General features: G+C 43.5%; 1 protein-coding gene across 2 annotated transcripts in view; it reads left to right on the plus strand.

Moving 5' to 3' along the window:
- The window catches only part of LOC310779800 (neural cell adhesion molecule 2-like), a 45,012-nt gene extending 29,255 nt beyond the window's left edge, over nucleotides 1–15,757 (plus strand). Inside the window, exons 3-7 of one of the 2 annotated variants that reach the window (XM_083640302.1) lie at nucleotides 5,526–5,867; nucleotides 6,251–6,547; nucleotides 9,813–10,169; nucleotides 11,539–11,688; nucleotides 14,881–15,757. In XM_083640302.1, coding sequence (XP_083496428.1) covers nucleotides 5,526–5,867; nucleotides 6,251–6,547; nucleotides 9,813–10,169; nucleotides 11,539–11,684 — 1,142 coding nt within the window. In that variant the 3' untranslated portion in view covers nucleotides 11,685–11,688; nucleotides 14,881–15,757. The remainder of the gene's footprint in view (nucleotides 1–5,525; nucleotides 5,868–6,250; nucleotides 6,548–9,812; nucleotides 10,170–11,538; nucleotides 11,689–14,880) is intronic. The other variant, XM_083640303.1, reaches the window with a different exon arrangement.
- The last annotated feature ends 657 nt before the right edge of the window (nucleotides 15,758–16,414 follow it).

The raw sequence follows: 16,414 nt of genomic DNA on the forward strand, positions 1-16,414 counted from the left end.
CACACATTCTATTAGTTATTTTTAGATGATTGATGTTCATGAATTCTTAACAGAAAAGAATCGGCTGTTCTAAAATGAGCCAGAATCGTCAAAAACACCCCTGGCACAACTTACCTACAGGAATGAAAACATGGCTGGCATTCAATGTGTTAAGGTGGGGGGTGTTACGGCTGTGCCGTTTCTTTTATTTTGTTGTCGTAGAGTTTTGCTAAACCTAAACTAATCGTCGCCATTTTGGGGGTTTGCAGTTCAGTGTGAACTATGTTGTCCTGGTAGTTGCTCTTTGACTGTCTTCCTACAGAGTCCTTTCTGATTGGTCGGCTTGGGGAAAAGATTGGGAACTGCTGTGATGGGTGTTGCAGATTGGCAGCTGATTGACACAGACCCTTTATATGCTCCAGTCTGAAGATGGCAGATCAGAGGCAGGCAGTAGTGATGCGCGGGTCACCCAGAACCCGCCGGGTCCCGCGGGCTGGGCCGCCCCGCAGGCGGGCTGGGTTGGCAAATTACGAAAATATCGCGGGTGCGGGCGGGGCAGGCTCAGAACGTGACAAAGCAACATTATTAAATAATTTAGAGCAATGAAACACGCAGAGTAATTAACCTTAAAGACGTTAACTCTCTCTCACACGTAGGTACACACAATCCGACAGACTCCTGCTGCACTCTCTATATATAGCCTACATGGAGTAAAGAAACGCTTCAATGAGGTAGCCTATGTGGTCTCAAAACAAACATTTTGGAAGGATTATTCGCTGTAATTATTATTTGAAGTGTCCATATAATGCCACCGCAGATTTTCTGTTGTGGACTCGACTGTGATCTATTTGTCAACTTTACTGCAATGTGAGTAGGCTGTGAACAATTGAGTGCGCATGAGGTAATTAAAAGAAATCAGACAGCGAGTCTGGCCGTATCTGCAAGCCGTCTGTGCACCTGCTGCACTACTACGTTTAGTAGCCTACTACTGCAACATGGCCAATTGAGAGCGCATGAGGTAATTAAAAGAAATTAGACAGCGAGTCTGGCCGTATCTGCAAGCCGTGTGCGCACCTGCTGCACTACTACGTTTAGCCTACTACTGCAACATGGCCAATTGAGAGCGCATGAGGTAATTAAAATAAATGGGGAAGAATAAGAACTGTTTCTGTAGCCTGCCTAGTGCCTACCTCTACCTGCTACCTCCATTTGAAACACTGCGCGGTCACGCCATCTGCACTTTGGGGAAGCGTAGTCGGTCGCGCTATCTGAAGACCATGGATTAATTGAAGAAAGACCGACATGAAAGCAGCAGCGCAACTCATCCAGAGCAGGCCTAGGCTACAACTGTTGTCGCGCAGGGCAGCATGTGAGTGTCTGTGTGTGTGTGTGTGTGTGTGTGTGTGAAAGAGAGAGAGGGGGGAGAGAGACAGAGTTATTAGCTACTTTGCACTAGGGTTGTAGCGGTACTAAATTTCTGTTTCGGTGCCGGTACCAATTTGTATTTCGATACTTTCGATACTTTTCGATACTTTTTGTAAAAAAAAAAGTGAAACTGTCCAATGTCAATATTTGGCTTTATTTTAAGAGTTTGGGAACAATTACACCAATAAATTGGTGTGGCATTTAAATGCTGAACAAAACAAACCTTTTGAGCAGTGAGAATACCGGTAAGTAAAATAAAGTAATGCCAGTGAAAATAAAATGACCATAAAACACTAGCCTATAGCAGCAAAAACTCAGAGAAACACCAATAACAACAATAAATAAATAATTGGTGGCATTTAAATTCTGTCTAACTTTTACTTGTCAAATAAGTACACACTCAGTAACATAACACAAATCTTTTGAACAGTGGGAAATGGGAATAAGTAAAATAAATAAAATAAATAATAATATAATAAAACACTATAGCAGCAGAAACTCAAATCTTTTTTTCTTCAACAAGCAGCATGGCTTCATATTCCCATTCTGTCCCCCAGCCTACTCAGTCTAAACCCTAGTTCTCCTATGGGTGGTAGACAGACTCACTGTTTGGCTGACTCTCAGTTTACTCACTCAGTCCCTCCCATCCCAATGTCTTCTTCAGGTTCCTAGCCAAGAAAACGAGGGTGTCAACATGTTCCTCGGTCAGTCTAGATCTTGTTGGACTGCAGATATTCCCAGAAGTACTGAAAACACGTTCAGATGCACAGCTTGATGCTGGAATACAGAGATATTGTCTAGCAAACTGAGCTAAGATGGGCAGGTCTGTCTGGTGTTGCTTCCACCATGCCAGGGGATCCTCTGCAGGGCTGATGTCTCTAAATTGTTTATACTCAGTAATCTCAACTTCCAGTTTAGCACTTCTTGTCATGGGTGGGGCATTCAGGCAGTATTACTCACAGTTTACATCTAACGTTATGTAGGCTACTTTCACGCATACTTCAGTCAGGGTTATCGACAGTCCATATTATTGCCTCTGCACGTTTCCCGACGCTACAGTGAGCGCTCGTTAACTAACGTTACTGCGGAGTCCGCTGTTAGTACAGCGGAGTCCGCTGTAACGTTAGTACAGCGGAGTCCGCTGTAACGTTAGTTAACGTTAGTTAACGAGCGCATTTTCTCACTGTAGCGTCGGGAAACGTGCAGAGGCAATAATATGGACTGTCGATAACCCTGACTGAAGTATGCGTGAAAGTAGCCTACATAACGTTAGATGTAAACTGTGAAAGGGCACAGCTGCTGCTACTAACTGGGCTGGGAGAGGCTTTGTGTTTAGCCATAGCCTACTTTGCTAGTTTGCTTTTAATGTGCGCGGGTCTGCTCAGTGCTCAGCCAGCTTTTTTTCCTCAAACTCTTTTCCTCACCGCTTGACATGTGGATATGACGTCACTCACTCCAGCGCATTTCTTAAAGAGACAGGCTCATATTGACCATTATCAGTCATAGCAGCGGTCGGAAAAGTACTGGGTCTTTTTAAATCTTAGTATAGAACCTGTTCTACAGCAATAGCACCGCGGTTCGGGGGTAGTACCGGTAGTACCTACATCCCTACTTTGCACACCTTGGAAGCTCTGCTGTGCTCCTCCTGCGTCCGGAGACATATTACATTAAATTAGCCGTTGCGGGCTGCTGGGTTGGGCTGGGTTCGGATTTTCAGATATTTTAACGGGGCGGGCGGGGCGGGCTGGCTCCAATGACGGGTTGGGTTGGGGCGGGCCTTAAAAAAACCTGACCCGTGCATCACTAGCAGGCAGTAACTTATCTGTGCAGTGCTGCTCCTCTCATCCTCCAGAACCTCTGATTTGTTAACTGTTGTGTTTAGTATTGGTTTAGTTTGTTAACTCTGGTGTTATGTGTATTTTAGTGCTGGACTCAACCATTTGTATTAGCTGCTCTTTCTTATTAGTTTTGGCTGCTAACTCTCACCAGGCTTCGGCCTAGGCTTTAGCTTAGCATGGCAATGTTAGCTTTGAGTGTAGTGAGTGGGTCATAACAATCGTGCAGCTGCAGCTGCAGGTAATTGACCAAACAAAAAAAGGGGAACGCCGACCGGCGCCGGTCACCGGTCGAGGCTGATCAGCTGAAAATCGGCCATTTCCGGTCACGTGCCGATCGATCAATGCATCCCTACTACCGTATATACATCTATCTATCCATCCTATAATTCCAGGACTGTCTGTCTGGAAATTCTTAGGGTGGGTTAACAGAGTACAAAATGGGAAGGGGGAAAAAAACGAGAAATGTGATTGGGGAAGAGGGGAACAAGCACTCCATTACAGGTATTGCACTAGTATAATGTAGGCTAGGCTAATTTGACACTTTTTATGCCTCTGCCAGCGATAGCCAGGCCGGAGGCATTATGGATTCGGGTTGTCTGTTCGTCCGTACGTACGTCCGTCCGATGTTCGTTAACGCGATTTCTGAGGAAAGCCTTGATGGAATTTCTTCCATTTTGCCTCAAACGTCCACTTGGACTCAAGGATGAACTGATTAGATTTTGGTGTTCAAAGGTCAAGGTCACTGTGACCCCACAAATGCCATTTTCAAGCTCGGTAACGCCATATCTCAGTAACAACACCTTGATGACATTTCTTCACATTTGGCTCAAACGTCAAAGTCTCGACAGACATGGATGTTGACTGCTCACTTGTTGGCGGAGGCGGAGGCATATATCCTCCGCCAAGTTTCTAGTTTGATTTTACATATTTTGATTTTCATTCTACTTTGTTGTCTTATTTCTATTCTTATAATTTCTCTATGCTTATATATTTCCTTACATGAATGTGAGCAACTGTTAGCGTTAGCCAATTTCCCCTCGGGGACCAATAAGTATTTCTGATTCTGATAACTTTCACATCCAGGACCCTAAACTGACACAAATTAGACCACAGACCCGATCTGATCAGATTTGTTGTTTTTAATGTTTTATTACTGGAAGTGTATGAAAGCCATGACCAACACAGTCATACAGTCTGTCATTGTGTTACTTATGGATGGAATTATAGTGATAAATTATTCCTCTTTTTGCTGGGGATCCCCTGGAACCGCCTCAAGGACCCTTGTGGGTCACTGTACTCCACTTTGAGAATCACTGACCTAGAGTTCACCATTAGCCCTACAAATCCTAACCGTAGTAACTACACTAACAATGAAACTGAGAAAAATGGCTTTAAAGTTTTTTTTTTTACTGTCCAGCCAAAGGAGTTATAGGTTTTGCTCCCTACACGTGCACAACGCACTGAGCGTAGGGCACCAAGTGTCACCTAGGCATCATCCAGAGCAGGAATACCACGGTCAAACAGACAGTGTGGCGGATGCCTCGCATTTTAGTAATGCCCCTTCTAAAATTAACTCTCCACAGTAGTTAAGCTACTGTACTTCCCTGCATACGGCAGATACTTCCTTCTTGGAGTTTCAAAACGAAGCGCCTCTGCTTCTAACATGAAATAATTCAGGCATCTCAAGTAAAACATAACGAAATTACTTTTACCAGATTTCTACACACACACACACACACACAGTGAATCTCACAACTCATTCAGGGCTCCATCAATGCCATGGTGCCACCTAGCCAGACACCCCTCCCACCATGGCCTAGTCTCTCAAGCCAGACTGTCTCTTCTACATTCTGCGAATCCACCATAAACAAACCCCTTCCCCCAGCCACCAGCATAAATTGGGGTTGGGTTTTGTATACTTTTCTCAAATATAGAGCAAGACTGAACTTTACCAATTTGTCACATGCTGAAACAAACATCTAAAAGTTAAATTTCAGTAATAACTCAATTTGGACCAAAATTGTAGTCACTGCGGTTTGGATTTGGAGGGCATAGTAGGTCATGTGGTGAAGTTTGTCTCACTACAATGAAATGGCTACTGTAGTGGTGAAGTTGGTGTTGTCTGCTGTGACTGTTTTTAAGCTGCAAAACAAAACACCTCAATAGACTATAACTAGAGCCAGGAGGACTAGAGTCTTTTTAATTTTTTTGCAATGTGATAACTTTGTTGAAATAAAACCCATGTATTACCCCCCCCTCCTCCTCCCTCATATTGTACTTTAGCCCTGCAGCAGCTGACAGCGTACCGAGGAGAGGATGTCACTCTGGAGTGTTGGGATGTCAGCAATGTCCCCATCACTGTGTTGGAGTGGACCAGACCGGACCTGACGCCACTACCACATGTCTTCCTTTACCGAGACGACCAGTCGGACCCGTTCCCCCATAATCCATCTTTTGCTGGCCGGGTGGAGCTGCTGGACAGAGAGATGAGAAACGGAAACCTGTCTGTAGTTCTGAAGAAGGTGAACAGAGACGACTCTGGAACATACGAGGCTCATGTTGAAACAGACGGTGCAGCACGCAGGAAGATCTGCACCATCATCCTCACAGTTAAAGAACCACCAGGTGAGTTCAGATGATCAGGAGGCAGGTTGGCTGCAGAGCTGTTAGTCAATCAAAGAAGATCTTGGCAGGAGGGAAATGCCTCAGACTGCCTTGACACAGAGACACAGTTCACTGGCAGAGTCTTTTCAGAGAGGAAAGCAATATTCTTATACTTTATAATACCGGTAGTTATAATAGTGACATTTATAGTGACAGTCAAATCGGCTCTTCAGCATTGGTTAATGTTAGGCTACATATTCAAATCATCATCATTAGCTGTTACTTTAGCAGAACTCTGTATTGGATTGGATTGGATTTATTTATGGGTTTCACCCATCACAGAAAAGGCTGGAAAAGTGTAAACTCACTTTCAACTTGACTGATAAATTGTTCTCTCCTTGTAGCCCAAGAAGAAATCCTAACCCTGGACTTGGGAGGAAAACTTGACTTGGTGCCAGACACTTCTGCTGTTCCTAAACCCATAACCCGCATCCTGTGGAGACATGGAAACAACATGGTGGCAGAATGGATCCAGAGTGCAGCACCTGTGGAGGACTATGGACAGTTTAAAAACCGCACACACCTGAATACATCGACTGGACGTTTGGTTATCAATGGTTTGGCTATAAATGATGGTGGAGTTTACACTGTGGAGTTCAACAACAAACCCCACCGCAAGAAATATGAGATTCATGTGATCCGTAAGTATGAATGCTGTCCTACCAAATACATTTGAAGTGTTCTTAACTCATTGAGTGCCAGCCACTTTTGGAGAACGGACGCTCCCAGTGCCAGAGTTTTCAGAGCGTTTTCAGTGATTTCTCGAGGCCCACAGAATATTGTGTGATATTACTATGTAAACACCGAACACGCACAAAGAACGAGCTGGCTCTATTGTATCATCAGCAAAAAAAAGTTTATTGATACCATTTTCCGTTCTTTAGTTATGAGCCGGAGAAGATAGGTTGTTTTGAGCAAAAAGACACATTTCAATTTAGAATCTGAGATATTCAGCCTTTTGTGAAAGGAAGCATTTCAAGCACATGATTGACTCTGAAGCTAATATTTTCTGATATAATGACACCTCAAAAATAATTTCCTTCAATAAAAGTATATATAAAATAAAAAATTTTAGCTGCAACGAGCAGCGCTAGCCCCTGCGTGCGCAGACCCTACACCTTCTTGCTGGTCTTGATTTACTGCTGGTGGGCATCAGATAGCCTATTCTAGCTTGTTTGCTCTCTATGCATCGAGCCTGCTGCTGCTTGGGTCTGTGTGTACTATCAATGGTTGTATGCTGTAGTGCCCTGCGTGCCCCACCCCCCTCCTCCTCCTCCTCCGTGGTGGGAGGAGTGTCTCTGCTGCGGTTTGCTCTGAGTTTGATCTGCACTGAAAAGTCCGCTGCATCCCCCCGCTTTTTTACAGCGTGTCGCCAGCTCCCAGCTGAGAATAATGTAACTTTTCAGAAAGACGCTGGTGTCGCCGTGTCGGCAACTAAATCATATGGATGGGCTATCGCAGCGGACACGGATGGGGCTCAATTGTGGCAGCAGATGACTGCTGTTCACAGGCACAGCTAACGTTATGCTTCATGCATATCGATGCGATTTCCGTTTCCTCATGACTTCTCTCTTTTTTCCTGGCCGTTCTCTAATCTGGAGAGGACTGTCGCCACCTAATGGGTCCCTAAAATAGCTTTTACACATTCAACAGCCACCATACTTTCACAGGAGATGGATCTGGCTTTGATCGACGTCCCACCGTCAAAAAACGCATTGGACGTCGAAAGACGTCCTTGGCACTCAATGAGTTAAAGACCCCCTAAAGTCAAAAATCATTTTCTTTCTTCTTGTTCCTTCAGTTAGATGTTTGAGCTTCACTCAGCAGAATGATGTCTGTGCTGAGTTTGACACTAGAAGACTGTTTTTCACAATCATCTGCTGAACGTGGAAAGTTTCTCTGAGCTCACTGAAAAGGCTGTTTTCAACAAGCAGCCAATCCCTGTCCAGTATTCAGCAGTTAAAGCTCCAACACATTCTCACTCCTAACTCATCATATACTCTCAGGAACCCTTCTTGCCGCCACTTTGTCATGAGTTGGAAGTGAGAATATGTTGAAAGCTTGTGTTGTATGCTGTGATTGGCTAGTTAGGTTCTAGATCACCCTGATTGGTTGCTTCAGATTTTTAAATGAGGGAGGAGGGGAAGTCATCTTAAAGGGCCCATATTTTGCTAATATAATGTATTATTATTTTATTGTTGGCCTCCAGTAGAGTAACTTATTGCATCAGTCATAGTTTAAAAAACTCATTGTTTATCTTGTACTGGCTCTCACTGCCCCCTTCAGTTCACCCTCTGTCTGAAACGCTCTGTTTTTAGGTCCTGTCCCTGAACCCCCACCCTCCGGAAAATACTCCAGGTGGGCAGCGCGAGGAGTTTTTGCGTTTGCAAACTTCTGCCCAGAGAGCTATCGCTGTAGAAGCGACTGTCTGTCTGTCTGTCTGACTATCTATCTATCTATCTATCTATCTATCTATCTATCTATCTATCTAGATAAGATAGATAGATAGATAGATAGATAGATAGATAGATAGATAGATAGATAGTCATGCATAACAGAAACAGACAGGCGATCTCTGCTATGGCTACTAAATTTGGTAGTTGTAAAACAATTATATCAACGAGCAACTGATTGTCAAAACGAATTTGACCATCGATGAAAAACGTGACTTGGACATAAAGCAAGCTATCAATTGATTTATCAACATCCCCCTAGCTATCTACAGCTCCGCTAGGCCGGGCTGCACCCGGACATTTCCTTCAGTGGCTGGCCAAGCAGGGATTCTATTACCACGGCCTGCCATAACGTTACACCGGGAGCTTCACACTAGCTAATGTAGCTAGTTAGCTAACTTCCCAAATGCTTGTGACTATAGTGTGCCTCTCCTAGCAAAGGCTACACGGACCAAACCAAAATGAGGACTTGGAGAAGTCAGCAAGTTGGACTAACGTTACAAGTTCTGAAAATATGTGCCTTTCGTCATTCATCGGTTGTTCATGTCTATAAGGCAGCTGTGCTGCTAGGCTAAATAGCAAGTGCTAACGTTACCCAGCCGGTAAGTAACGTTAGCGCTTCCTAGCAGCACATTGGACCGATGCTGGAATGAGACACATATTTTCAGAACTTACCACTTCAGTCCTACATCCTGGCTCACTTCCATGTCGTCTCCTTGTTTTTGCGGTCTGGAATCCGTTATTCCATGAGACTACTACTGTTGTGTTAGTCCCAGACAGCCAGGCTAGAGAGAGCCTGGTGAGTGGTGACGCCGCCGCGGGTTACTGAAACACAGAGAGGGGACGGGTGGGAGCTAGCGTGCGCGCGCTGCGCGCCGGCCGGCGGCAACGCTTTGTTGCCAGGGTAACAAGTCCTTACTGACGTCACAAAAATTATGGTTCTCGCACAAAATCGCCATAAATCCATGTCATCTCGTCTACGAGAGTTCATAGGCGCGAGGGGTGGTTCATGGGGGTAACATTAAAACACTTTCACATTATTTATTTGAAGCTTAGCCCATGTTTAATATGACCATCCAAGATTGTAACAACATATATATGATACAAAATTAAGAAATGCATAATATGGCCCCTTTAAGGATTTTAACAAAATAACTTTTTTGTGGTGAAAAACCATCAGACAGAAATTATTATTCAAAGTAGAGTATTTCATATACATCTTGAAACATGACTTTAGAGGGTCTTTAAGTGTTCGTTTTCATTTGTCCGTGAATAGCGACACCAGTTCTACAGATCTGAATATTGCTGACTGAGTGATGACATTATTAAAACTATACTAAATAAAGAGTTGTATAAATGTCTTTGGAACAGTAGAGGCCTTTCAGGCAGCTGATGTCTGAAGAATTATGTTGTTGACTTTTCTCCTCTGTGTTTTTGTATCATTTAACTTTAGGTCAGCAAAATGTAACGGCGCTCTCAGGAGAGAATGTCACTCTGGAGTGTCGGGGTCCCAATGATGTCCCCAGCATGGTGCAGTGGACCAGACCAGACCTGAAGCCACAAGAATATGTCTTCCTTTACCGACACCAACAGTCAGAGCTGACCCACCAGAGTTCGTCTTTTGCTGGCCGGGTGGAGCTGCTGGACAGAGAGATGAAGAACGGCAACCTGTCTGTAGTCTTGAAGAACGTGAACAGAGACGACTCTGGGACATATGAGTGCCATGTTACAAGCAATGCCAAACGCAGTAAGAGAGCCAATGCTAACACTGAGCCCAACTGCATCATCAACCTCACCGTTGAAGAACCAGGTGAGTTGAGGTGATCAGTTTGGCTGCAGGTTGGTGACCAGGTCTGAAGAAGCTCTGCACTGAAATATAAGATGGACCATAATAAATAATAATAAACCTTAAAAAGTCTTTATTTGTTGCAGATCAACGATGTAGCACTGATGTTTCCACAGCACAGTGTCTTCTTCAGAGTGAAGAGGCATTGGATTCACAGTGTTTAAACCACTTGTAATCTTGCCACTACTGTTAGACTCTGATGAAGATGCTGTGTGTGTTGAAACGTTAGTCTGCACCTTATTCAAATATGTTTCCAGTGAATCGTGTGCTCCAGGATCCTCTTTGGGTTCATTCACCCATTGAACTGTTGTTGTTATACTGGTCCTGTTCTGAGATCACCTCCCTCTGTGGAGGGGCTGAAGCGCAAGAAAGAGACTCCTACATCTATTTGTTTTGTTTTGCCCAACACTTTTCTCCACTCCATAACGCACAGAATTCTGTCTCACTGTGAAGTTCCTGATGTATTCCGACACACTGTTAACAAGTCCATATTTTCAGCATGTAACAGATAACCCCTCTGCTCTGGATCAGGTGAGCTATGAACTGGACGCTCAGTGCCTCACCTGCGCCTCGCGCAGGAGACGCACAGCTTCAATAGCCTAATTTAACATCAATTGATAGGCTATCACCAAGTGACTTAACCAACCGCTGATCCAACAGGTGTTTAAAGTTGAGCCTTTATAGTGACTTGATTTGTGGGTTTTCTAAAAAAAATTATAATAATATTGATTGCAGATATGGGAAACCTCCCCAACTCAACTAAACTGACATGAATGATAACAGATGAAGTTGATTGAAGCCACTGCACATATAGGCTACTATGGAATATTGCGTTGGAATCTGGGGGTAACGGCTTCAACAGTGATGATAATGTGATTTGATAGTCAGTATTTATTATATGATGATCCCCTCAGTGTGGCTCACCTCTGTATTTTCTGCAACTAGCCTACATTTCCTCCCCTCCATATGACAATTGCATGTTAATAACGCTGCCTATGACATCTGACATCTTAGTTCTCCATATCTGCTCACCATAACTTGGCTCTGTACTCTGTGTACGTGCGTTCCGACACCGTATCACTACACTCCTGCAGACTCTCCTCTGTGAGCTCTAGCTTCAAATCCTGCTCTTGGATCTGGTTCTGTAACTCTTCCACCTGCTCACTTAAGGCTTTTACACACCAAGAGCCACGCCAATAAACAGCACAAATTTGCAAGGTGAATTTTGTCCCGCCTGACTATTCACAGCCACTGATGAGTTTGATGATGAGGAAATGGAGTTTTCTCCTGGCTCGTCATTATTTACCTGACACATCTGTTTTCTGCTTTTCAGGTCCTGCACCTGCCACTGACGGGGCCAGACATGGATATGGTCGAGTGGGAGTGGTTGTACCACTGGCTGCCTGTGTGACTGTTGCTGTTCTTCTGAAGCGCAGACATGGACATCGGCAGCAACTCACACCACCTCCTGCTGATTAAACATGTGAGCCCCTGTCTGACCACACACACACACAAACAGCAACCACCACACAGGATCTGTGCTTGCCTATAGTAGACAGTTCTGTTGGGCAGCAAACGGTGTAGGGCTTTACACAGCACATTCTTAGCCTAGGCCTAACGGTTGGCCCAGGGTTAGCTTAACCCCTGTTCCTTCAGATGTTTAACCCATGGCTAACTCTTAGCCCAGGGCTAGTGATTCACAAAGCATTCTTGTTAGCCCAGCGTTGACATGAAAACACTTGACTCTTGAATGCCGTGCATGAAGTTTGATTTATTTATTTCACAAGTTCTGCACCTGCTTTTAACTTTTGTATCGCCTTTTGTACCTTTTTGATTTCATAAGTGACACAAAAGTGTTGTAAGCATAGTAACAGAGAGCCCTTTACCTGGTCCAGACCTTTGACTCTGCCCACTCCACTGAGTTGACTGCATCTGGTCTGACATCCAATGAGTGCCGGGGGGGTGGGAATAACAATTAGCTAGTCGGCGCCAATAGAGCTCAGCAGTGGTAAGCGCTGTCGCCTCACAGCTAGAAGGTCCTGCGTTCGATTCCCACCTGGGACGCTGTGAACGCTGAAGGAATGTGTGCCCGTCCACATGTCCTCGAGTGCCCACCGCCCGGGTGGGGTCATCAAAAGGGCCTTTCTGTGTGGAGTTTGCATGTTCTCCCCGTGCCTCCCGGGGGTTTCCTTCATATAGGAACCCCCTTCACCAAAAACATGCATTATCCTGGTTGCTAATGTGGTTCCTCTGGTCGTTCGCGGCGCCTGTTCGGAGGGAGGGGAACTCGTTGGAATAGCGTGATCCTCCCACGTGCTATGTCCTACCGGTGAAGCTTCCCCTGTCAGGTGAAAAGAAGTGGCTGGCTAACTGCCCATGTCTCGGAGGAAGCATGGAGCCAGTTTCGGCTCTCCCCAGATCGGCAGAGGGTGGAGCAGCAACGCACTAACGGGGAATAAAAATGGGATAAAAAATCGGGGGCGGGGGGGGGGAAGACATTTTTATTTATTATTTACCTTTATACAGGGAGGGCTCTTGAGAGCGAGCTCTCATTTACAAGGGCGCCCTGGTACAACAATACACATACAGGAAAACAAAATTGCAGACAGACGAGACAAGATTAAATACTGTACTGTACATTAAATAAAACATGCGCACTCCTCGCGCTTGGTGCTCTCGATGTGCGCTTTGAAGGACTCTAGGGGGATGAAGAGTTCCAGTTTCAAAATATCCTGGAGTCTGTTCCATTTGTTAGGGGCAAAGAAAGAAAAAGCCGTCTTTCCAAGTTCAGTCCTCGCACGTGGAATGAGCAGTCTGATATGAGACTGTGAGCGGGTATGATGACTTGTGTTGTTATGAGTGAGGAGTGAAGACAGATAAAGGGGAAGCTTTCCAATTAGTGCTTTGTAAATAAATAAAAGGCAGTGTTGCTCTCTTCGAGCCGACAGGGAGGGCCAGCCCACTTTTTCATACAGTATACAGTGGTGTGTACAGAAGCCATCACCTGTTATAAAGCACAGGGCGCTGTGATACACTGCATCCAACGGCTTCAAGGTGGTGGATGAGGCATGCATGTACAGTACATCTCCATAATCAAAAACAGACATTATTAATGAGTGAACAAGTGATTTTCTTGTATGACACGAAAAACAACTTATTCCTATATAGAAAACCAATTTTTCTCCGTAGCTTTTTTGTGAGATTATCAATATGTACATGGAAAGAGAGTTTAGTGTCCAGCCAAATGCCCAAGTATTTATAGGAATCAACATACTGTATTTGTTCACCCTGAAGTGAGTGGATGCCAAGACTGTCTTCGACGACAGGGGATTTAGTGAACAGCATCCACTTAGTTTTTTTTAAATTTAGAACTAATTTGAGTTCAAACAGAGACCTTTGGAATGCATCAAATGTAGTCTGCAATCTAGCAGCGGCCTGAGCAGGGGTGGTCCCGAAGCAGTACAAGATGGTATCATCTGCATAATAATTAGGGCTGTCCTAGTGAGTCGACGTAATCGATGACGTCGACTACGTAATTACGTCGACGCACGCTACGTGCGTCGACACGTCACAAAACAAAAAAGATGGCAGCGATGGCCGGAAAAAGTAGTCATTTCTGCACCGCAGCGAACATAACATTACACCATTTAACGGTGTTATTCGGCCGTTTAACGTTAACGTACATATTTCCGTTTGCTTTCACGGCTAACATGTAGAAAATTGATTAAACTAACGTTACAGACCATTGTTAGTCTGTTGCTGCTCACGTTAATTTACTGCGTGCATCATTTAACAGTGCTATTCGGCTTTTTACATTCTTCTGTTTGGGTTCATGGCCATGTAAGATGAGATCAAAACTAACGTTACAGACCATTGTTACAGTCTGTGACTGTTAGTCTGTAAATCGTTTGTATTATTTATTTCCTTACCCCCACACTGATGCAAACATACATTTGGCTGAGTTAGCTGCACAATGCACATTACTCCAGTGATTAAATAAATCCATGTCCTGTAAAAATACTGATCCTCCTCAGTTTAGGGAAAGGGTTCATACATACAGTGATGAATCATGATGATGATCAATTTAATCTATGTGTCAGGTGGTCCAGTATTTTCGTGATGAGAGCAGGCAACTGACAAATAGGCAGGCACTATCTATTATATAATAAGATTCATATAAATAATAATAATAATTCATATGATCATATCATAACAGACATGGAAATTAGACTTAGACTAATTATAAATATGTCCCTCCCTACAGTATTATATTATTATTTATCTCTCTCTCTTTTCAGGAAGCAAAGCAGTGTGGAAGAGTTTTTCCCCAAACGAGAATGAGATGGTTAAATAAAATACTGAAATTGAGAAGTTTTTGTTTATTTATTTGTTTTGGGTAAATTTATTGTTATATAATAAATAAATAAAAATAGAAAATAATCGCTAGATTAATCGACTAATCGAAAAAATAATCGTTAGTCGAATCAATAAGAAAATAATCGTTTGGGACAGCCCTAATAATAATGGACGTTACTGTGCTCGAAGGGTAAGGAGATATTATTTATATACAGGGTAAATAGGATTGGGCCGGAGATCGATCCCTGGGGTACGCCCCTGTTGATAGCTGCAAAATTGGATCTGAAGTTGTCGGCAATAACAGCCTGTTTTCTCCCAGACAGGTAATTGGTGAACCATCTGACAGAGAGGTCATCCAGACCGAAAGAAGACAATTTGTTTAACAGGATGCCATGATCTACAGTATCGAAGGCTTTTGATAAGTCTACAAAGACAGCTGCACAATGCTGTCGAGAGTCTATTTTATTTAGTATGTTATTGAGGATGAGAGATGTGGCAGTGACGGTACTATGGCCGGGTCTGAAACCTGATTGATGGGGATGGAGAATGTTGTGTGCATCTAAGAAGGCCCGCAATTGTTTGTTCGCCAGGGATTCCATGACCTTGGCTAAACAACATAACTTGGAGATAGGTCGATAATTATTTGAATCGCTTGGGTCACCTCCTTTAAACAGGGGGGTGACTTAAGCTGATTTCCAAACGGCAGGAATTTCACCCGAAGAAAAAGTTAAATTAAGAAGATGGGCAAGCGGGGCAGCAGTGAGGTGCGCACTAAGGCGCAGGAGGAATGGGGCGATGTCGTCCTCGCCCTTGGATTTCTTGATGTTTAGTAGCAGAAGTGAATTACGGACTTCGAAATCATTTACAGGTCTAAATGAGAAACTATATGAGTGGGGGAAATTGGAGTATTTTTTTGTGTCGGAGTGTGATTACAACCAGTGGGGTCGGATAGTCTATCAAATGGGACTAAATAAGTACAGTGTACTTCATCCTACTCCTTTTCGGACCTCGTTGCTGTCACGTATTCTGATTATTATTGTTTATTTTTTTATTTAATTTTTCGTTTTCTTTTCTTTTTTTTTCACTTGTAAATATATAAATTTTGTAACATTGATACTACTTGTGTATATTACCGGTACTATTTTTTTTATTTTTTTTAAGTCTGAAATAAAGCTTTCATTCATTCATTCATTCAAATAAATGACTTGCAGAAACAAAATGTTTGTTAAATACCTCACACATCTGTGCTTTATCGGTGATTGTATTGTTCTCACAGACAATCTGTGGAGGGAGAGCGGAGGTAGGCATGCTTTTTAATGACTTTACCGTTTTCCAAAAGTTAGCTGAATTTCCCTGGGCATTTGTGAAGGACGCCAAATAATGGTCAGATTTTGCTTTTCTAATTACAGTAATACATTTATTTCGCGTCTTTCGGAAGTGCAACCAGTCAGCAGAATTACCCGTAGATCTCGCTGTAGACCAAGCAGAGTCTCTGAGACGCAAGGCTGTTGAAACTACGTCTGAAAACCAGGGACTAGAGCGATGTTTTATTCTGAAGTTTTTATACGGGGCATGCTTATCAGTGACAGAATTAAGAATCTGATTGAAATAATTTGAAGCTAACTCAGGATCAGGAATTAAAGATAATCTGTTTAGATCAGAATGAAACAGATCATGAAGAAAGCCCTGTTCAACAAAATCTTTAAAGTTTCGCTTTCTAATAAGGCCTTTCAAATTAAGAGACTTGATCAATCTAACACAGGCTATCGGGCAGTGATCACTAATGCCTTGGGCAAAAACTCCACTCCGGGGATATTTGAGCGGTCTGTTAGGATAATGTCAATCAGAGAAGA

The sequence above is a fragment of the Poromitra crassiceps genome (assembly GCF_964638095.1).
Source record: "Poromitra crassiceps genome assembly, chromosome: 7".
Classification (NCBI taxonomy): domain Eukaryota; kingdom Metazoa; phylum Chordata; class Actinopteri; order Beryciformes; family Melamphaidae; genus Poromitra; species Poromitra crassiceps.